This window comes from Pipistrellus hanaki (assembly GCF_964339955.1).
Source record: "Pipistrellus hanaki genome assembly, chromosome: 6".
Classification (NCBI taxonomy): Eukaryota; Metazoa; Chordata; class Mammalia; order Chiroptera; family Vespertilionidae; genus Pipistrellus; species Pipistrellus hanaki.
Window position 1 is genome coordinate 38,187,367 of NC_140508.1, and position 24,094 is coordinate 38,211,460.

The following is a 24,094-nucleotide window of genomic DNA, read 5'->3' on the forward strand; positions in this document are numbered from 1 at the left end:
TGTGTGTCTTTCTGGGGCATGTTTTATTTGTGACTTATGAATTGGTGGCGTAGGGGCCCCTCCTACCATCTCCTGATGTCTGATAATGTAGTACAGTCCCGTCAGGGCGAGAATTTTAAAGATATTATTTCCATGATGTAGCCAGTCTTTCAAGCGGGCAATAGAGTATATGCTGGGCAGTCTCCTAGCCACTGGACTCTGGAGAAGCTGAAAGAACCCAGAAATCAACCAAAGAAGTTAACTTGGAGTCCTTTTTCATAAGAGGAGCCACCTTTACACCAACTCTAAAGTGCTATACTTATAAAACCTCTACTATACAGCACATACATCACAAGGGGATGCTTACACTGTGGGTAAATAAGGAATGTTGAAGGATGAATACGGGGAAAGAAAAATTTCAATAGGCTTGAATCTGAAACTATTTCTATCCCAAGTTGGAGAGGAATCATAGCCTGCCACTAAACTGGACAGGACCTAGGAAGGCAGGTCCTGCTGCTTTATAGGCTTCCTGAATCCGGCTTCTAAGGAAGGAGTCTTACCTCCACAAAAAAGCCTGCAGATGTGAGTTTATGTTTAGCATTCCCTCGGTTAAGAAGAGGGATTGACAAGTACAAGATCTTATGTGCAATGTCGTGGTTACTTCTCAGCAATGCACTGCAAAACAACACCAACAGAACAGCTCTTAGAAATGTTCCTAAACAGAGAGCATTTTCCCACTGAAATGTTTACCCAGCTGCAGGTGACATGAGGGTATGGCAGGGCCAGGACCTCTGAAAAATTTGCCTGGCATTATGGGTATTTGCCCACCCTATGACAAGAAGGTATCTAAGCTTGGTTGTTGTGGTAACTAAAGGGGGAAAAATACCTTAAAACAATGCTGATTTAGAGCAAGTATGCATGTCAAGGTAGCCTTACTTGGCAAGGAGAGATACTCCCTGAAGATGGCAGTCTTTTCCTGACAGGAGAGTCCATCCTTCATTCTTTTCCATGATGTTGAATTCCTGCAAGCACCATGTTCTGAGGAGGAGAGTCTTTGTAGCCTGTATGGCAAAGCTAAATCACACAAAAACAGTACAAGTGAATAAAACAGGCCCTTCCAACTTACAGCACACAATTATCCTGCTCTTGCTGAGGAGGGTAGGCATTGATGGCTGCTAGACTGTAATTCTCTTCTTTCTAGATTCCCTAAATCACTTGGAATGCTCTAAGAACTGAAAGGTCCCCTCACCCAAATTATGGGCATAAAGAAATCTAACTAGATTTTGTTTCCCTGGGATTTGGAAAGAAATCTATGATAAAACAAATTATAAGGGATGCTAAGCTAATGCCTACTGCTTTTTTAAAAAGCTTTATTTAGATACCACTTATTTATACCACAGAAATTTGCCCCATTACTTTTTTTTATACCATTACTTTTAAAAATTACTAATTGAACTAGTATCCTGGTCATACTAGTAACATCACCAAAAGAAATCCATGTGCCACAGAAACACTTAAAAAATATCTACTGATAACCTAATTGGAAACGAAAAATACCTCTCTATGCAATAAAGCAGAAATAGGGAATTATTCAATTATGGATCAGTATAGTTTTGGAGGTGGGTTTAAGGTTGTTTTGCTGGACTCTGTTTCTACTTGATTTATCAAAAAAGGCTCGCATGGTACCACACATTATTTTGCAGGGCATCTGGAGCCAGATAGCCTAATTTATCTTGGCATCAATAAAACCAAGGACAACCAATGACAGCTAGAATAATTCCTGGGCATTTCATAGTAGACTATAAGTGCTCCTACAGTTGGGACCACATCTTGGCCATCCTTGTGCCTACTACAGTGCCCGGTGCTTACAGTGTTAGCTAAGGTCAATAAAATCACAACGGGCAGTACCACAAAGGAGTAACCTTTGAAGACATTTCTTGTTCTGTGTACAGGCCGGGTGGGATGGCGACATCAGACATGGTGAGATCGATGCTGTGGTGGATCTGGATGAGCAGTGTCATGAGAAGCTGAGGAAAGAGTTGGAACATAGCTTCTTGGAGCTGGTTTCCCATAAACACCTCATAAAGGGCATCTGTTGCCTGCGGTAGAAAAGGCACACAGCAGAGCTGAACATGCTAGCCCTAATTGTTATTCTCGCTTTACTTCTGCTTGTGTTAGAACATGTTTTCTGGCTCTATTATCTCATGGGCAGAACAGTGCAGGGACATGCAAGTGAGGGGATAAAGGAATAGGAGTCAAGTGGTCATTAAAAGTTGTCAAAGGGTAAGGGGAAGTCCTAAAACCCAGAAGTAAACTATCAAGGAAACTATTAACATATTTGCATGCAAATAAAAAGCCAAAGCAAAATTTATGATAAACAAACTTAGAATACAATCACCTGGGAAAGTATTTGCATCAATGTGATATTTCTAATATATAAAATGCTCTCACATATCAGTAAGGAAAAAAAAGTTAAGCTTGCTACTCAAAGTGTGGGCTATACACAGCAGTAGCACTGGCACTGCATGATTAGAAACGGAGAATCGAAAGCCCTACTCCAGACCTTCTGCATTAGAATCTGTATTCTCTAGATGACTTGTGTGCATATTAAAAGTGAGATGCACTGGTATACAGCACATGAGCAGATGAGTTGTAAAAGAGGAATTATAAATAACCAATTAAAAAACATATACAGCATTGGTCAGGTGGCTCAGTTGGTTGGAGCATAGTGCTATACACCAAAAGGTTGTGGGTTTGATTCTGGGTCAGGGCACATACCTAGGTTGCGGGTTTGGTTTCAGTCAGGGCATGAACAGGAAGCAACTGATCAATGTTTCTTTCTCACATATATGTTTCTCTGTCTTTCTCTGTTCCTCTCTCTCAGAAAATTAATGAAAAGCATGTCCTTGGATGAGGATTAAAAAAAAAAAAAAAAAAAAAAAGAATATATACAAATGTTCCACCTCACCAGTAACAAAATTATAATTAAAACATGTTCCTTTTGGAGGGGATTATTGGGAAAATAGGGGTCATCTGTAATACTTTAAACAAAAAAGATAAATTTAAAAAGTAAAAACAAAATGTTTCTTTTTAACCTATTAGCTAGGCAACAATAAAAAGACTGGTAATATTCAATGTAGTGTGAGTGTGGGTAAATGGGCATTCTGGTACATGACTGGTAGGAGGGCAACATTCTAGAGGACCATCTGGGAAAATTATCGGAAGCTTAAATAATCCCACCCTTGACCTAGAAATTACCCTCCAATGGACTTTATTCTAAATAATTGGTATGTACAGTATAACAAAACTTATGTCTGCTATAATACTGTTGTAATGGCAAAAGTTTAAAAATTGTTAAAATATTCTCTAATCTGAAACTTGATAATAAAATAAATGGTTCAATACCATGTATGCCCTATTTTTTTTTAAAAGTACTTGAAAATAAATTACTATGCAACCATGAAAAAGATAGCAGAGAGCCTCATATATTGACATGGAAAGTAGTAATATATTGTTAAATAAAAATAGCAGGTCATTAAAGAGCATGTATTATGATCATATATATATATGTGTGTGTGTGTATATATATATATGTATATATAATACTCATTTATGCACAAATAATTTTATAGACTAATATAATTAAATAATTTTATCTGTCCTAACTCCTATCATTGCACTAAAATGGCATTACTGGGATTTTTAAAAAGGCATAAATCTACAAGAACCAGAATAGGAGAGGAGACAAGAGCAGACTAGAGAAGTTAAAATATTTTGGAAGCTAAAAAAAAAAAAGCGTGATGATACCTTAGGCCAGGGAAAGCTGAACCATAAACTGGTAGGGGAAAAAAAATAAAGTAAAATGTACATGTGGATAAGAAGGGGAGGCTGTGCATATACTGGACAGGGAGTACTTAGGAATGCTGTGCTTTCAGCTCAATTTTGCTATAACCTAAAACTGCTTTAAAATATAAAGTCTAGATGACCAGTGTGGCTCAGTGGTTGAGCACTGACCTATGAACCAGGAAGTCATGGTTCGATTCCCACTTAGGGCACATGCCCAGGCTGTAGGCTGGATCCCAAGAATGCAGGAGGCAGCTGATCAATGATTCTCTCTCATCATTGATGTTTCTCTCTCTCTCCCTTTCCCTTCCTCTTAGAATTCAATAAAAATATATTTTAAAAAAAGGTCTAGTCAAAACCGGTTTGGCTCAGTGGATAGAGCGTCGGCTTGCGGACTGAAAGGTCCCAGGTTCGATTCCGGTCAAGGGCATGTACCTTGGTTGCGGGCACAGCCCCAGTAGGGGGTGTGCAAGAGACAGCTGATCGATGATTCTCTCGCATTGATGTTTCTAACTCTCTATCACTCTCTCTTTCTCTCTGTAAAAAATCAATAAAATATCTTTTTTTTAAAGTCTATTTAAAAGGGAAAAAAATATACTGAATACATATATAAAAAGTTCATATATGTATAAACACTTCTAAAAAGTTCATTTTTAGGGAGATGGTGTGGCCATTATTTAAATATTACCATCTGGTCCTTTACAGAAAAGGTTTGCAAACCTCTGCTTAAGGAGGACTTTTACTTTCTAATTTGTATTCTTTTGTATTATTGGGGAAAAAATTTTTCACAAGTTTGTATTACTTTTAACTATTATCTTTTAAGGTTTCGGGAAAGAATGTTTAAAACTTATAAACCATACTGATTGCTTCATTCTCCCCAGCCCCATCCATGTCATTCCATTGGTAGAGACACTGTAGATTTATAAATGGATGACAGAAGCAAACTTTAAGAGGAACCAAAAGGAACACTCTCCAGATAGGGTGTTGGGCCAGTCATCCCAAGGGGGAAGCATGGCGAGCTGAAGTTGGAGGGGCACAGCTCAATGGCTTACAGCAACAGCCACATAGGCCATCTTCTCCTGGGGGGGCTCAGTATGGCATTTCTGCAGCATCCTCAGGAGCCTCGACAGGATCCCAGCTGTATTGGGAACCTCCACCACCTTCAGAGTTCTCCACATCTCAGTCAGATTTCTAGAAAATCAGAGTAAGAAGGTTCAGGAAAATGGCTCATTCCAGGCCTATAATGACCACAACGTATTTAAAGTCTGTTTGGAATCCAATCTATAAGAGGTTTCCTGCTGTGTAGTTCTTCAGGGTAGCAAAATACTTACTCTCTGATTTCATAACAGTAATTCCCAAGATTTTATAGACCAAAGTTCCTATTGCTTCAGCACGGACTTCAAGACCATTCACAAACTGGCCCTAACTTACCTTTTCAGTCTTATAACTCCCCTATCACATACTCTGTGCTCTAGCTACCCAAACTATTCACCTTCACCAAATAAACAATGAACTTTGAAAACCCTACGTCTTTGCTTAAGTCATTTCCTTAAACTGAAAGGCCCTTTCCAAAACTCTCCTCTGTCCATCAAAATCCTTTTAGGTCCAGCTCCAAAGTCCTCCTTTCTATGAATCCTTTGCTGCTTCATCAACTTGTAACTCATGAGAGTTCCCATAACACTTTAAAAATTTGTTTGTCATAGAGGTTGCCTCAGGCTCAATGTGCTATTGTCCGTTCTCTGTAAGTGTGCCTACCTGTTCCCTCAGAGGCAGGGAATACTCTGACTTCTATGAATCCCTCAGAGCCTAGCACAATGCCAAGCTTACAGAAGGCATTCAAAGACATACTTATTCAATCTAGTATAGGGGTGTCGAACTCAATCAGAGAAGGGGCCAAAATCTAAAATCCAGCCTAAATCTCGGGCCGAATGGTTTACTGAACAGTCATAAACTGACAATGTCATAAACTGACAGCGGAGTGCAGTGATGACAGCGCGGTGCGGGCCACATTGGAAGGCCTGGCGGGCTGGATTTGGCCCGCGGGCCTTGTGTTTGACACATGTGATCTAGTATATGGTCTTCAAATTTTGGCTAAGATCAAGCTTTGAAATAAAGCTTTGATCTTCCTTAGAAGGTATCTCTTCTTAAGCAGGGGTCCTCAAACTTTTTAAAGTGGGGGCCAGATCACGGTCCCTCAGAGAGCTGGAGGGCCGGACTATATGAACTACTAATTCCTACTGTAACACCTTGGCTGCACTCACTGCCCAAAAAACCTGGCGGGCAAGATCAGACTCCCCTGGGGGCTGCATGTGGCCCGCGGGCCGTAGTTTGAAGATCCCTGTAATGAGTTCTCTTCTACCACTGACTCAAAGGTAGGGCCTGACTTATATAAACACTGTCGAGGAGCATTATGGGGAAGGATGAGAAGATTGGGAGTTATTCATGCTTTTAACCCATTCTTTTCTTTTTAAAATCTACCTAGGTATCTTTGTGTGCTAGACTCAGTGTTTTTGTAAAGCATGGTTTTCCAACTACCTGCTCAGAATCACTCTAAACACTGAGAGGCTTCAAAACTATTCCTACATTTCTACTCCTTACATTGGTAATAATTACTGTGAATAAAACAAAATAAGTTTCAAAAGAACTCCTGAAGGGAAGATAGACGCAGTGTGGGATATTGAAAAGGCTCTTGACTGGGGAAACAGATTACAGAATATTAACATTCATTCTGGGGTAAAACTAAGAAATTCCTATATTTACTTACTCTTGATCCCCCCCCCCCCCCTGAATTCCTAAGGGAGTAGATGAAATACTTAAGAAGCTATTTATTGCACCCTGGCCCATGTGGCTAGGTTGATTGTCATCTCTGCACCAAAAAGTCAAAGGTTTGATTCCCATTCAGGGCACATACCCAGGTTTCAGGATCGATTCGTGCAGGAGGCAGCCGATCAAAGTTTCTCTTTCTCATGGATGTTTCTCTCTCTGTCCCTTCCTATCTCCAAAATCAACAAAAACATATTTTAAAAAAGAAGAAGCTATATGTTATGAAAAAAATGTTTCAAAATGCTTTCAGTTCTGCACATTTGTAAGTGTGCTGGGAATGCATTTGAATTAGGAACACACACGCATGGGCCTATGAGTCTTCTCAAAGTTTAGTGTGAAAAAAATCATCTGGGAGTTTAAAATAAGAAACAGGTCCCCAAGAAACTAGAAACACCAATCAGAAAGGATATGTGCACCCCTATGTTCATAGCAGCACAATCTACAATAGCTAGAATTTGGAAACAGCCTAGGTGCCCATCAGCAGATGATTGGATCCAAAAAATATGGTACATCTACACAATGGAATACTATGCTGCCATAAAAAAGAAGGAATTCTCATCATTTGCAGCAACCTGGATGGAATTGGAGAACATCATGCTGAGTGAAATAAGCAGGTCAATGAAAGAGAAACACCACATGACCTCATTTATGGATAATAAAGAACATTATAAACTGATGAACCAAAAGATAGATATAGAGACAGTAAAGCAACAAGCAGACTGTCAAATTACAGCAGGGAGGGTAGGGAGATCTGGGGGAGATAATAGATCAACCGAAGGACTTGTATATATGCATATATGCAACCAATGGACACAAAACTCTGGGGAGGAAAGGTATGTATGGGAGGGGAGGGGGCAATGTTAAAATATGTACACAGATAATAATTTAATAAAAAATGTTAAAAAAAAAAGATTAAATAAAGGCAGATATTAAAGATTGTGTCTGAAAAAAAAGAAAGAAAAGAAACAGGTCTCACTTCCCATGATACTGATTTTGTAGCTGTGACATAGTTTTTGTTTGCCCATCATTTGGGAATGAGCATTCATTAAACTGTTTCATACCTTCCTGGTATTTATTTTCTCTCTACCTTCTGTCTAGATAGAATGTCTCTTCCCATCCCCCATCCTATCACCTACATGGTAATTAACACTAAAAACTCAGCTAGGGACAGCTATGTCCATGTCCTGTCCATTATTTCCCCAGAGCCTAACAGCACACAGACTCCTAAGAACAATTATGCTGATCTATAAACAAACTAATGAACTTCAGGTAAGTGACCAAAACCATACTCAGAATGAAGTTTCCTAAGTCATTTCTAACAGAATCCACATTCTCACATGATCTAAAGCAGTAGTTCTTTCTCAAAGTCATCCAAGAGCTAGAATGCATACAAATATTAAATAATGTTAAAATTGCACTTAAAATAGCTAGATATATTTAATATTTGTACTAAGTCATGTGCTTTATATAAGAATCTAGTGTGGCTAACCTGAAGCAAGTAGTAAAGATTTAAAAATAGTGCATTACAGAAATATATAAAAGTAAGAATATTTTTTAAAATGTGTATGAACTAATTTTTTCCTTTGGATGAGTTAAAGTCATCTTGTATTTGATTAAGTTGCAGAATGTGTAAGTTCAACTTATAAAAACATTAGCACTATACCAAGACATTCTGTGGAACCATTCATTGAAAATGTTTTTTGAACAGTTTAAAGCTGGGAAATCTTTTCTTCAAATTAAATAATTACCCAGAATCACAATATACTATAAAGCAGATAAAAGGGTGCTACTCTGGGAAAAGTGGAATGGGGATGGGGCACCTGGAGCCCTCTCCTGAGACCTCACCGCCTTCCCCATGAGTCATCTCCTGGAACTTCCCAGTGGCCTCCAACTAGGAAACCCAGCTACCACTAATCTAAAAAAAAAACACTTCAAAACAAACATCTTGTTTGTTCCTCTCTATGATTATATTCTTTTGAAAAATGTATATCTGTTTTTTTGCTAACTCTTTAAGTGCATTGCAGACATCATGACATTTATCCCTAAATACTTCAACATCTATCTCCTAAGAATAAGGACATTCTTCTGTCTAACCATATTATCATTTCACACCTCAGAAAATTACATTTATTTAATAATCTAGCATAGAGTTTCTATTTAAATTTTCTCAAAAATGTTTATCATAGCATTTGCTTTTTATCCAGAATCCAAAAAAGTCACATATTGCATTTGGTTATGTCTCTTTCCTTTTTCAAAATTCTAGAACAGTGCTTCCAGCACCATTTTTTCTTTTGTAACATTAACTTCTTTGAAGAGTTCAGCCCAACCATCTTGTAAAATGTTCTTTATTCTGGATTTGTTGAATTCTTTATTTGTGTTTATGCATTATATTCTGACTTATATTGCAGGCATCTGTTTATAACTTATCTCCTCTATAAGGATATCATTAAATTTTTTAGGGCAACTATGTTCTATAATACTACAACCATGTGTCACACGCCCAGAGGTTGTATCAGATTCTGTTACCTGTCATATGGTACTGGATGATACAGAAGGTGGCTGATCACTATATCTGCGTACTGGGGCCTGGAGATAAACAAACTCACGATAGTTATGACTTGTTGGCGGACACTAGGCTGGCTGATCGTGGATAGCTGGGCACAGAGAACTCCCATAATCTCTGGTACCTGAAGAGGGAAAAGAAATGACTAAGACCTTAATCCCATGGGATACTGATAGTTACTGAGAATATTGTGGTTATTTCTGAAAGGTCCTGGGATGACTTTTTTTTTCCCCCCCAAATATGTTTTATTGATTTTTTACAGAGAAGAAGGGAGAGAGATATAGAGTTAGAAACATTGATGAGAGAGAAACATCCATCAGCTGCCTCCTGCACACCCCCGACTGGGGATAGTGCCGGAAACCAAGGTACATGCCCTTGACTGGAATCGAACCTGCGACCCTTCAGTCCACAGGTTGATGCTCTGTCCACCAAGCAAAATCAGTTTTGGCCTGGATGATTTTTAAAACAATCTTTATTTTTTTTAGAAGTTTATTTATTTTTTTCTTTTTATTGGGGTTGGGGGGCAGGCAATGGGATGATAAGGACACATATGTAATACCTTAATAAAGAAAAAAAGTTTATTATCAAATCTACTTAAAACCTATCTGTATGTATGTAATACATATAAAAGTTTTTGGAAGAACATATATACAAAGATGTCAGTAATGTGTCTTTGAGTGATATTAATTTTTTATATATATATATATTATTGATTTCAGAGAGGAAGGGAGAGGGAGAGATAGAAACATTAATAATGAGAGAAAATCATTGATTGGCTGCCTCCTGCATGCTCCCCACTGGGGATCGAGCCCACAACCTGGGCATGTGCCCTGACTGGGAATCAAACCATGATGTCTTGATTTATAAGTTAATGCTCAGCCACTGAGCCACGCCAACCAGGCTTTTGCTCATATATTTTTCTAATTTTTCTTTAATGATTATGTATTGGCTAGAGGCCTGGTGCATGAAATCTATGCTTGGGGGAAGGGGGAAGGCTGCCCCTCAGCCCAGCCTGCACCCTCTCCAATCTAGGACCCCTTGAGGGATGTCTGACTACCTGTGTAGGCCCCAATCCACTGTGATCGGGCCTAAACGGGCAGTCGGACATCCCTCTCACAATCCAGGACTGCTGGCTCCCAACTGCTCACCTGCCTGCCTTCCTGATTGCCCCTGCTTTTGCCTATCAGCCTGATCATCCCCTAACCACTCCCATACCAGCCTGATTGATGTCTAACTGCTCCCCTGCCAGCCCGCTTGCCCCCAACTTCCCTCCTCTGCCAGCCTGGTCACCCCTAACTGCCCTCCCCTGCAGGGTTGATCGCCTTCAACTGCCCTCCCTTGCAAGTCTGGTCCCTCTCAACTGTTCTCCCTAGTAGGCTTGGTGCCTCCCAAATGCCCTCCATTACTTGCCTGATCACCCACAACTGCCCTCCCTTGCAGGCCTGGTCCCTTCCAACTGCCCTCCCCTGCTGGCCATCTTATGTCCACATAGGAGCAGCCATATTGTGTGTTGGAGTGATGGTCAATCTGTATATTACTCTTTTATTAGATAGGATAGAGGCCTGGTGCACAGGTAGGGACCAGCTGGTTTGCCCTGAAAGGTGTCCTGGTTCATGGTGGGGGTTCCCTTGGGGCATGGGGCAGCCTGAGCGAGGGGCCTATGGTGGTTTGCAGGCCAGCCATGCCCCACAGCCACCTAAGTGGAGGCCCTGGTATCTGGGATATATTTACTTTCTACAATTGAAACTTTGTAGACTGGAGTGGAGCCAAGCCTCCTGTTCGTTTAGGGGCAGCAGCTGTTTCTGTTTGGATTAGTTTACCTTCTATAATTGAAACTTTGTAGCTTTGAGTGGAGGTTTAGGCTGGTAAGGGCAGGCGGAAAGCTTGGCTTCCTCCATTGCCGGGGAAACCCAAGCCTCTCTCCTGCTCTCTGTGGCTATAGCTATCTTGGTTGGGTTTATTTGCATACTGGCTCTGATTGGCTGATGAGTGTGGCTGGTGGGTGTTGTTTTGTGGGTGTAGTGGAGTGATAGTTAATTTGCATATTACTCTTTTATTAGGTAGGATTTTATAAAAAGATTAATTACTAAATTTAGTGTTGCAAGAAAGTTGGGATTTTTTGACTCTGCGATTGGCGGAAGAGTCATACCTGCTATTGGGCTTTGGTCCATTTCTCTGCTTGATCTACTCTTTCTGCTCACAGACTCATGACTTCAGCGCTTTGTGGAAATGTGTCTCAGAGAGGCAGTCCTCAACAACCTCAGATAAAATGGCTGTCATTATCACCAGCTGCCAGAAATTGGTTTAAGGATGGCAGGTGATGTCATTTCTGGCCAGTAAAACATGAGGGAAAATCTACTGGGGGCCATTGAGAAAGAATGTCCTCTTTGGTTAAAGGGACAAAAGGAAAACATTTATTTTTTTCTTTTGCTGGGTCATAAAGTCTGAAACTGTGGGAAGTACCTTCTAGCTATATGAACAGGCAAAACGAAAAGAGGCAAAAAGCCCCTGTCTCTCTGATAACACTGTTGAGTCAACAAACTAATCCTAGAACATATATTCTACTTCCAGACTTCTTATTATATGAAATGATAAACCTCTGGTATAATCTTCTTATTTTTTTTTTAACACCTGAAAGTACCCAACTGATATGTGTCCATCTCATTGGGCTCTCATTATATTGTTCTATTTGCATCTTTGCTATTTTAATAGTTTTAAAAATGGGTTTTCACAATTTAAGAATTAGTTTTTATTTTTATCAAAGTACACACAATTTTAAAGGTCCAGTGGTATTTCGAGGTTCTCTCTTGCCTATTCCCCAGGTCTGTTCCTCAGAGATAACTACTTTTATCTCTTCCCATATGTCCTTCCATATTTCTAAGTGATATAATTACATTGTTATTTTTTTATGTTTCAGTTTTTGACACATTTAAATAAACTCTCTTGATTTTATACTTACTAACTGGCCCCCCTCTAGGATTACTGATGGCTTAATTTTTAAAAATTTGTCACCACTGCCTGATTAGCATGGTTCAATGGCCAAGAGTCAACCTATGAACCACGAGGTAATGGTTCAATTCCTGGTCAGGGCACATGCCCAGGTTGTGGGCTTGATCCCCAGTAAGAGGTGGGCAGGAGGCAAGCTATCAATGATTCTCTCTCATCATTGATGTTTCTATCTCTCTCTCTTCCTTCCTCTCTCAAATCAATAAAAATATATTAAAAAAATAAAAATTTGATACCATTAATTAATCTAGATGAGGATCTAATTTGATGTTAATTATATCTTCCCAGCAAAACAATACTCTTCTGGGAAATATGGATTACACCTTAGATTTAAAAAACAATTCCCTCTCTAGTTGCATACACAGTGGTCATTTATGATATACTTGTTGAAAGGATGAATATTCAACATTGACCAAATGAACTAAAGCTTGGCCTTGGTCTCCTTCAGTACTTCTCAGCTGAAAAGAAGCAGGAGAAGAGATCTCAGCAGCTGCAGGAAGGAGAGCTCTAGCTGATATTTCAAGCCCTGGAAATGGTCATGGAGCTTTTTACCTTCTCATACCGGAACTCCGCATTTTCTACGAATGATATCAGCAATTTTTCGGCTAATTTCTGGGTACATGAATGTTTCAGATTTTTTAGGCCATCCAATATAGTCAATACAAACTGGGCAAGCTCATTTGAATCAAGAAAAACTTCGAAGATCTGAAATGATTTGGGAAAAATGAACTTCCAAGTTACGTAGTATGACAGAGCCCCGAAAAAGGAATCAATTCTAAGTTAACAATCAGATAAGAGTTTAAATGTGTACAACACTGCTTACTTCAATTTTGTTTATAAAAGTGAAAAACTGGAACCCAAAATGTCCACTGCTGGGTCTGTGCATGGCCTTTTAAGAAGGCCATGAGATCCTCAGAAAGAATCACACTTTTATAGGAACAGAATTAAAGGAAAGGCCCTAGTGCTATATAGCTGACAGAGTCCAAGGCATCGCTAAAATATCTTGTCTGGAGACAATGCATTAAAAGAATGTGTCATTCTGCTTCTCATTGCACTTGCCAGTGTATAAAGTCCTTCCTGTGGTTTTAGTAAGTATAATTGATTAGGCACTTACTATGTGACAGGCACTAAGCAAGGCATTTTCCATACAAGCATCTCATTTAACCCTTAAGCATCTGAGTGATCCTAGTTTTTACAGATCCCCCTTGTACAGATGAGGAAACTGATGCACAGAGAATTAAAAATACCTGATACCTTTGACCCACATGAACAAGATCTGTAGGTTTTCTTTTCCCTCATATTCCCTAACATAGTGCCTGGTATCTAGCAGATGCTTAAATACTTGGCGAATAACAAATAAATACGTTAACTAAAAAGTATATGGCTTTTTGGGTCAACTACATTCTCTTACAGCTCCTTTTTGTGACATGCAAGAGGCTGGCTAGGGTTAGGGGGACAATTAATGGGAGCAGAGCTTGTCTGAAGAGCTATCCAGTGACTTTGGCCCCATATAATAAATTGCCAAAACTTTTCCCAAAGTATTTTTACCATTTTACATTTCCGTGAACAAATGTACAAGACTTCTGATTGTTTCCCATCATCTCCAACACTTCAAGTTGTCTTAATAATTTTGCCATTCTGATTACCTGGGCAACTTTGAAGGGACTCATGTAGAACGGTTTAATATTGTAGAATTCTAGGAGTTCTTGACAGTTTTTCATTGCTCCTCTCAAGATTGGGTGGTTTTTCTTGTCCTCAGTGATATCTGAGAAGAAAATATGAAATATTGATACTTTCTGGCTTATTTCTTCTGATTTTGCAAGTCTGGTTGATTTTCAGGTTGAAGTGAATCCCAAGATATCACTCTTCTTGTTTTTTTCATTTGATTAAAAATGACTGGGGAAGGAGTGTGTGTAAATCTGAAGGTTGATTTGTTTCCCCTCTATTATAGGACAATATACAAGAAGGGCTGAAAGAAAAAGAAAAAAGCTTTTTGTAAGAGCATAGCTTTTGAGTGAGTTAGGAGTACAACCAAGACAAGACTTTTGAGGGGTCTCCCGATGAAACTCGGGTCACCACAAAAAAAGTTGCACAATTTTGTACTGTCTCTGATAATTCTTTTTTAAAAAAATGTATTTTATTGTGTTTTTTTTTACAGAGGAAGGGAGAGAGAGTTAGAAACATCCATGAGAGAGAAACATAGATCAGCTGCCTCCTGCACGTCTCCTACTGGGGATATGCCCGCAACCAAGGTACGTGCTGCTGACCGGAATCAAACCCGAGACCCTTGAGTCCACAGGTCGATGCTCTATCCACTGAGCCAAAACGGTCTTGGCTGTATCTGATAATTCTGATACCAGAATTTTTTATGTGTATGGTTTTGATAATTGTTGAGTCTGCTAGTACTCCCTCGCATGTTTTCCCCATGTTCCCTAGAAACTTAGCTATGATGTCAAGAACCTCTTCCACTTCTGGCCAACTAATTACTCCAGCATGTCCAGAGTGCTACATGTTTAGATACTCTTAACTCCATGGCCATGTACATGGCTGACACTGATGGGTCTGATCTAGTGTTATGATTTTAATTATTAAGTCAGTGTTCCTCCACCTCGGCCTATGGACTATGAACCTTTCTCATTGCAAACCACTGTAAAAAGGCTTTCTAGGATGTGGGGAGTGAGGGCGCAGGAGGATTGGTGCTTGTGTTGTGCTTGGCTGCTTTCAGCAGTGCCTTACACTTCAGCCGCAAGGTGATGTGCAGCAGATAGTGCGTGCCCTCCGCAGCCTCCTCAGACACCTCCCTCTGCGGGTCTCCACACAGCAGAACCATTAGCGCCACTAAGTGTCCAAGTCTTTGGAATCGCAGTGGAAGCTAGTTAGGGAGGGAAAAATTGCCATTAGAATACAGGTGTATCTAGTGCACATATGTCAAACACAAGGCCCGCGGGCCAAATCCAGCCCGCCAGGCCTTGCAATGTGGCCCACACCGCGCTGTCATCACTGCACTCCACTGTCAGTTTATGACATTGTCAGTTTATGACTGTTCAGTAAACCATTCGGCCAGCGATTTAGGCTGGATTTTAGATTTTGGCCCCTTCTCTGATTGAGTTCGACACCCCTAATCTAGTGCCTTAGATTTAAGGTGTGGAGAAGTATTCCACTTTCACCATCTATTCAAGAGAAGTGCAAGAGTTGCATTCAGCCCTTGGATCTCTTGAAGGTTAACATTTAACATGTGTGGATACTATATGTCCAGCAAATGATAGTAAATATGGTAACTTCTAAACTAAGTAAGCAATATGAAATATAAAAAGTTTATATATAAAGATGTTCAGCCCTAGCTGGTTTGGCTCAGTGGATAGAGCATCAGACTGGGGACTGAAGGGTCCCAGGTTTGATTGTGGGTTGCAGGCTTGATTTCCAGTAGGAGGCGTGCAGGAGGCAACTGATCAATGATTCTCAGCTAAAATCAATAATTTTAAAAAAGATGCTCATTCTAGCACTGTTTTTAAAGACCCCACATCGAAAAAAATTTATCCAATACTAAGAGAACAATTGTTTAGCCGCTCTGAATATAATAATTAGAAATCAAGTATCCTAGGAATTTATAATAAGGTGTGGCTAGTCTAATAAGATGAAAGGTTGGATACAAAGTTGAGGCATACCATTTAATACTACTTTAAAATTTATTTATTGATAATTTGCTTTATTATGAAAAAAAGGAAAAGTAGCAGGCAAAAGCCATATCAGCAAAAGAAATATCATTTAAAATAGTGAAAAAAGTGGGATAAATGTTAAAAATGAATGTAGACAAGATCAATGAAGTTAAGAATTTGGTTAGTATGCAGTCCCATCTGTAACTGCGAAATGCGACAACAAAATAGATCACAAACGAAAGAAATGGAGGACAAAAAGCGTCTGGATATAGAGTTCAAATCTACGCTTATAAGGTTTTTCAAGAATTTCCTAGAAAAGATGGATAAGACCTATGAGGATATGAAAAGAGATCATCAAGAAATGATAAGGGAACAACAAGAAATAAAGAATACATTGTCTGAAATAAAACATATTTTACAGAGTCCTAAAAACAGAATGGAAGATCGCAAGAATCAAGTCAAAGATTTGGAACATAAAGAGCCAGAAGACACTCCTCCACAGAAGCTAGAAGGCAAGAGAATCCAGAAAATTGAAAATAATGTAAGAAACCTCTGGGACAACTTCAAGCGAACCAACATCAGAATTATGGGGGTCCCAGAAGATGAGAGAGAGCAAGATATCGAAAACATACTGAAAGAAATAGTGACAGAAAACTTCCCCCACCTGGTGAAAGAATTAGACTTACAAGTCCAGGAAGCACACAGAACTCCAAACAAAAGGAATCCAAAGAGGACCACACCAAGACAAATCATAATTAAGATTCCAAGAGCAAAAGACAAAGAGAGAATATTAAAAGAAGCAAGAGCAAAGAAGGTAGTTACATATAAAGGAGCACCTATACGATTGTCAGCTGACTTCTCAACAGAAACCATGCAGGCCAGAAGGGAATGGCAAGAAATATTCAAGGTGATGAATAGTAAGAACCTACAGCCGAAGATAATCTATCCAGCAAAGCTATCACTCAGAATCGAAGGCCAGATAAAGAGCTTCACTGATAAAAAAAAGCTAAAGGAGTTCATCACCACCAAACCAGAATTATATGAATTGCTGAAGGGGGTTCTTTCAGAAGAGAAAGTAAACAAAGATAAAAATTATGAACAACAAATACGTAACTATCAACAAGTGAATCTAAAAACCAAGGAAATTTAAAAAAAAAAATCTGATGAACAATAGTAACTGTTGAATATAATAGAATCAGAGGTATGGAAGGGGAGTGAACTGATGATTCTTGGGGAAAAGGGGAGGGGGGGCGTGGGAAGAGACTGAACATAAACTGTGCACCTATGGATGAGGACAATGGGGAGTGGGGAAAGGGCAGAGGGTGGGGTGGAAACCTGGTGGAGGAGAGCAATGGTGAGGGGGGGGGAAAAGGAACATTTGTAATAATATGAACAATAAAAATTTATTAAAAAAAAAAAAAAAAGAATTTGGTTAGTATGCAGAATGCTAGTCATCATTTGTTCAAGATAGGCCATGGAGCCATGCACTGGAGTTCAGTGCTGAGTTTTCTCAGGGCTAAGGCAATGTCCCATAATAATATAATTCAATCTCCCGTAAGACAAAAAGCAAAACCCCTGGAGAGAAAACACAACTGTTTCTAGGACTGAGTCAGAGAGAAACTTCTTCTGTGGCTCTTCAGAAAAATACACTGAGATATTGTGAACAGTAGCCTCTACAACTTATTTATAGTCAACACAGCAACACATGCATAAAACTGTATAATATCTTTCATTCACTGTTATAGCTCTGATCCATTCACTCAATCAACAAATACTATGTGTCAGTTATAAGCCAGGAATTGGTTATGACTATAGCACTTATGGCTAAGGCACCATGATTGGCACTGGGGATATAAACAGAGAATAAAAGATAATATCCCTGCTCATGGAGATGATATTCTAACTGGAAAAATATAAAGGAAAAAATGAAGTATATGTATCAAATATATACCATGATATATACCATGATGAAGAAAAATGTAGAGGATAAGGAGAGGAATTGCTATTTTAGAATGGTCAGGGAAGATCTCACTAATGTTAAAATGAGGGAGTGCACCATGTAGAAATCTGGGAGAAAGACATTCCAGACAGAGAGAATAACAAGTGCAAAGAGAAGGGACAGTATGTGGTGTTTCTGAGGAGCAAGTAGGAGAGGTTGGCTGGAGCAGAGTAAATGAGAAACAAAAGAAATGGGAGATAGATGAAGATGGGTTCAGATCATATAACAACTTAGAGAAGTAGAGAATATTGTAAGGATTTTATTCTGTATGAGCTGGGAAGCCATTGGAGGGTTCTGAGCAGAGAAGGAATCTGAGCTGACCTACATTTATCCAATACATATTTAATTGAGTATCTACATGTAGCATGTTCTGTGCTAAGCACTGGGGATGCTGTGGTAAACAAGAAAACATAACACTGATGAAATTTACATTCTATTAGAGAGTAGAATGAACCATAAATCCATTTTTATTGGGCCAATAAAAATAATCAAACAAGATAACCTTTGATTCTAAGAAGTCATAGGAAGGAAAGAGAGCTAAAAGGCCTTTTTGAGGTGGAAACATTTAAACTGAGCACTGAAGATTGAGGAGAAGTTAGCTATGTGAAGAGTTAGGGAAGGTCATTCCAAGCAGAGGATGTAGTAAATGCAAAGGCCATGAAACAGGAAGAGCTTTATATGATAAAGAATGTAAGGGAGACCAATGTGGCTGGCATAAGTCAAGGACTATAGGTGGGAAGGCAGGCACTATATGGTACAAGACCTTGTATTCTAAAACAGTTGGAAATTTTTGGATCAAAGAAGTGACATGGGTTTTAAGAAGATTACTCTGGCTACACATAGAGAACAAACTGGAAGAAACTGAAGTAGAAGCTCCCATTTCAACACACTCATATACACAACACACTCAGAAAGAAATTAAAAAAAAAAATGTCAGTAGTGGCTATTAACGTGGGTCCTCAGATATTTTTAGATTACATTTATTTACTCATTCAAAAACATTTACTATATTGTGCCAAGCAACAAGGATGCAAGATTAATAAACACAGTAATTGGCTTCAAGATGCTTGAATTTTAGGAGAGGGGTAGATATGTGAATAATGCATGAGCACCAAGGAGTCATAAACAAGAGGAGAAATGGGCAGTAATAGGATGGCTTTGGATCCTTCCTCCGCTGCAACTGAAGGGCTGCTTACCTTTAAGTTGAGATGCATGCATAAGCACTTTAGAACTTGGGCAATGCTGGCTGCAGCTCTTTCCCGCTCATGGTCTTTAATTGATTGTAGCCATGGGTCCATGTGCTATGAAAAATGAAGGGAGCCTAAATGATTTATCAGGAAGATCTGGGATACCACCTTTTTCTGTTTGGGGGGAAATGTTGAGAGAGAAGTTCCACATGTCGCTACTATGTCTGAAAATATCTTCCTAAATTATGAACTTGTTTTGGAAATAAAAATGGCAGGATGACAAACAAAGCACAAAGACCTAGGGCAGTGGTTGGCAAACTCATTAGTCAACAGAGCGGCAAACTGAGGGTCAGCTTCCTTAGGGGCTTATATCCTAGACTTATTTTCCCTTCATCCCACTTTCTTCAATTATTTATTCTATTCTCCTGTATGCTTTCAACTTCCTGAAACCTGTTTTGAAAAGACAAGAAATTAATGACATGCTAATAAAGAACTCTAAAGATGAGGAAATTGTATCTGCCTACAACAGAACAGTCAGGGACAGGTTCATGGAAAATAAATATCCATGAGTAGGAGCTTCAAAAGAAGAAATGGCTTGAATTAAGTTGCCAAGGCAGGAAAGTTTGAGGCACAACTGGATAAAGGAAAGAAAGCCAATCTGGCTGCAGTGTTGATGTACAAAAATAATGAGAAATAATGTTAAGGTTGATTGTGGCAATGATAAGTGACCACCTGCACTTAGGCACATCCTATCTAATAAAAGAGTAATATGTAAATTGACCATATCTCCACTACACCCACAAGCCACGCACACCAGCCAATCAGAGCAAGTATGCAAATAAACCCAACAAAGATGGCTATAGCCACAGAGATCAGGAGGGAGGCTTGGGTTTCCCCAGCAACGGAGAAAGCCAAGCTTTCCGCCTGCCCTTGCTGGCCTAAGCCTCCACTCAAGGCTATAAAGTTTCAATGATAGAAGGTAAACAAATCCAAACAGAAATGGCGGCAGCCATTTCTTGTAGGCTTGGCTCCGCTCCAGGCTACAAAGTTTCAATTATAGAAGATACATAAATCCCAGATACCAAGGCCTCCACTTGGGTCATCAGGGGTTGTGGCTGGCCTACAAACCTATAAGTCCCTCCCCCAGGCCACCCCACACCCCAAAGGAACCTCCACCCTGATTCAGGACACCCTTCAGGGCAAACCAGTCGGCCCCCACCCATGCACCAGGCCTCTATCCTATCTAATAAAAGAGTAATATGCAGATTGAACATCACTCCAACAAACAAGGTGGCTGCCCCCATGTGGTCAAAGATCCTGCCCCTATGTGGACACAAAATGGCTACCACAAGATGGCCAGCAGGGGAGGGCAGTTGAGAGGGATCAGGCCTGCAAGGGAGGGCAGTTGAAGGTGATCAACCCTGCAGGGGAGGGCAGTTAGTGGTGACTAGGCTGGCAGAGGAGGGGAGTTGGGGGTGACTGGGCCTGCAGGGAAGGGCAGTTGGGCATCAATCAGGCTGGCAGCAGAGTGGTTAGGGGTGATCAGGCTGGCATACAGAAGTGGTTAGGGGAAATCAGAAAGGCAGGCAGGCGAGCCGTTGGGAGCCAGCAGTCCTGGATTGTGAGATGGATATCTGACTGCCCGTTTAGGCCTGACCCCATTAAACGGACAGGAGGACATCCCTCAAGGGATCCCAGGTTGGAGAGGGACACCCTCCCCCTCCGTGCATGTATTTCATGCACCAGGCCTCTAGTAGGATTAATAATAGTTTAAAGGGCTACCCCTTCCTGGGATATCTCCATCTTGAAAAGGGTCAAGAGAGCAAGATGTTTGAATGCAGTGAATGCACTCCAATGAATAAATTTCTAATGATGGAATGACATCTGCTGGGACTGGTACAGGTGAGGGCGGATCGATATTAATAACATTTAAGTCTCACCTGGCTCATTCATGAGGCTGACTCTATTCTCTGGTCACTGATTGAAACCCTTTTGTGATAGTAAGCAATAATAATTTAAAGAATACAACAACCACTTAAACTGAAAGCCATTTATTTAATACAGTAATTATTGTCTTATTTAAAGGTGAAGAAATGAGACTTTGAAAAATCACATTCCTTGCTGAACTCAAGTCTGACTCAAAATGGGTAGCTAATACTCTTAACTATTATGCTATCTCTTAAAACTTAATCCTGCCACATTTTCTTCCACTTTCACCATTTAATATAACCATTAACTCTCCCATTCTCTCCTGATATCCTGTTTACCTTCAAAATGATGTCAAAATTTTCCAGATGTGGGTCTTTTACCACCAAACTCTGGAGCATCTCAGAGAATACCTGAAACGTCTGGCTGTAGAGACACTGAATAGGCAGAGGGTGAGTGATGCCATCCATGTGAAGCTTCCCAGCACTGCACACTTTTAAGGCTCTCCTCATTATCTTGAGACTTTACTTAACATTGCAGACCCAGTGTAAACGTGTTGGGAGGCAGTTTGTGAAACAAAATATATTCGTATTACATCTCAACATTACTGGGGAAACAGTTAACTGATTCTAATTACATTTGAGGAATCACTTAGGGGCATCAAAATACTTCTAAAGTTTGACTTGTGACTCTTTCTGACATCTTGAAACAAAGGAGAATAAAGTTTCCTTTAGCAATTGCTTTCCCAACCAGTTTACTAGTGGCAGGAAAATCCAGGCCTTTGCACTTCCTCCTGGTTCTGCCTGAAAGCTTCAGAGATACCCACACATTCTCATCAGGAAAGCTTTCCCTGACCACCCTATGTAAAAAGCCCCCGTGCCTCCCACCCACAGTACCCTTTATCCTCTTCTTTCATTTTTATAGCACTCGCCACCTGATATTATATTTACTGGCGGTTTGTATCTCTGCACTAGGATATAAGCTCCCTGGATCAGAGTGTACTGCTCTATTTCTGCTGCCTATCATGATGCTTAGCACACGGTAACCCTACATATCTGCTAAGTATGAATGCTCCACCTTATTTTAAAGCCAAAAGCAACGGGAAAAAAGACAAAATAAAAAAGAGAAAAAGCTATTCTATTCACTAGACGTGGCTTAAATGGTTTTTGGCTAGTTCCCCCCAAAAAAATCAAATGCATTTTCCACTGGCCAATATCAGCTGACCCTGGGGATGGCAAATTATTAAAGCAAAGTGTGAGTTACCTCTGGTTTGTAGGACCCACTTGGTTTGATTTTCTGCTGGGAAAGGGTTTTTTCAGAGGGCAGGGTGATTATACTTTTGGTGATAAGACTAAACAAGTCAACTCGATCTTCAGAGCCAAACAGCAAATGGACATCTTGGTAACTAGAAAAAGACAGTTTGGGAATAGCAAACTGGGGAGGGTGTAACTTGACATTGATAAGCAGAGATCAAAGTAACCCAAAAGGAAAGGATAGACTGTTATAACATGCTGATGAAAGAGATCAATGGCTTGCTTGTCAGTCTGTTTAGATACATCTTACAAAAGGTTAGAGAAAGAGTTTCAGGCTCAGAGCCTCCGTCCTTCTCCCCTTACCCTCCCTGCCTGTCCAGAAGGTGGCTGGAGTGACATCCTTCAAGGCTTTTCCTTCAGTTCAACCATGGAAGAGAAGCCTGCCACAGTCTAATAGAGTAGAGCATGATTTTTCAAAGTGTGTACTGCCAAGGAGAGTGTACTGCTCTATCAAGGGTTTATTAGTTTGGGGAATGGCAAGTTAAACCAAGTTAAAAAATTTTTTAACTATGGGACTTTTCGGGACCTTTAATCAGTTAGTGTGCAGTATGAACTTCCAAGAAAGGTAAACAGAAGACAGCCCTTCCACATTTCTGTGGCACTCTGTCATGAAACAGACATGGTAGTAACTTTCCACCGAATATATTTGGGACAAAACTAAAACTCAAAGGAGGTTCCAATAAGTCTTTCAGATACAAATGGTAGCATACGTGAAATCAAAGTTCTTATACAAAACATGTATTTGGTTTCCACTTCTCTAAATCGTTTTGAGAAATTAAAAATATGGAACATGTCAGTTGGCTTTGCTATTGGCCCTGAATGAAGAACCAGCATGCATGTGTACAGGGCATGTGGATGTCACCTCAGGTCAGTGATGGTGACAAAGACCTCCTGGCGCACAGGGCTGAAGAGAGAATGCAGAGGCTCCTTCTCCACCAGAATCTGTAATGAGAGGGAAAGAGCTTTAGGAGAGAGTAAGAATGTGCCAAGTCATTAGGCCAAGAGAGCAGAGATGTGAGTGAGAGATGTAAGAACAAGACCAGGTCCTTCAGAGGGCTCTGCTCCCCGGCTCCACAGGGCTGGCAGCAGGATAGTGCCCAGGCTAGGAGTTTATTCTCCAGAGTCAGACGCTGAGGCCTGGCTCCGCCTCTTACTAGCTCTTTGAGCTGACACGTTATTCAACCTTTCTGTACCTCGGTTTCCTCATCTGTACGATGAGTTAACAGTGCTACTTACCTTCCGAGGGTAGTTGTGAGCACTAAATGAACTAATTCATAATACCTAGAAGCCCTCAATAACTACTAGACATCCTAACTTCTCTTTCTTCTAAAGCAGCCATCTCTACTATAGTGTCTAATAAAATTATAAGTTACTTGTCTTAGAAAAGGAGTAACTTTACAAATTCCACATTGGCAAAGGGAAAGGTGCCTTGTTCTGCTGGAAAAATTAGCAGAGTGATAGAGAAGAAATAACAGCAGCTTCGGAGCTATATAGCACCTGGGAGTGAGCACTGGCTCTGCCACTCACTCACTGTTGTGAACCTGATATATTAACTTCCCTCCGAGTTTTCCTATCTGAATGGAGGACATGAGAACATATCTCAGGGAGTTGATTGAAGAACAAATGTTAATGGTTGTAGTGGAAACCTTCTTGAATTGTCTCTCTGGAAACTGCCCCAGCCCATAGGAAATGGTGCCTCATAGTCATGTTTCATCTATAAGTCATTCTGTCCCACTAATAATAGCTCCTTTTCTCCAGGAGTAGACACCAGGGTCAATGAGACTCTCATTCTCAGGAAT

The 24,094-nt window shown here is 40.1% G+C and overlaps 1 protein-coding gene across 1 annotated transcript in view; it reads right to left on the reverse strand.

Moving 5' to 3' along the window:
* MROH8 (maestro heat like repeat family member 8) overlaps positions 1–24,094 on the reverse strand; it is a 53,331-nt gene that overhangs the window by 9,189 nt on the left and 20,048 nt on the right. The window contains exons 5-17 of the mRNA XM_084888679.1: positions 23,158–23,237; positions 22,246–22,387; positions 21,324–21,419; positions 19,066–19,170; positions 14,951–15,086; positions 13,861–13,979; positions 12,767–12,919; positions 9,172–9,332; positions 4,875–5,013; positions 1,888–2,078; positions 916–1,053; positions 540–654; positions 67–207 (exon numbers count right to left, since the gene is read on the reverse strand). Of these exons, the coding sequence (XP_084744805.1) occupies positions 67–207; positions 540–654; positions 916–1,053; positions 1,888–2,078; positions 4,875–5,013; positions 9,172–9,332; positions 12,767–12,919; positions 13,861–13,979; positions 14,951–15,086; positions 19,066–19,170; positions 21,324–21,419; positions 22,246–22,387; positions 23,158–23,237 (1,716 nt within the window). The remainder of the gene's footprint in view (positions 1–66; positions 208–539; positions 655–915; positions 1,054–1,887; positions 2,079–4,874; positions 5,014–9,171; positions 9,333–12,766; positions 12,920–13,860; positions 13,980–14,950; positions 15,087–19,065; positions 19,171–21,323; positions 21,420–22,245; positions 22,388–23,157; positions 23,238–24,094) is intronic.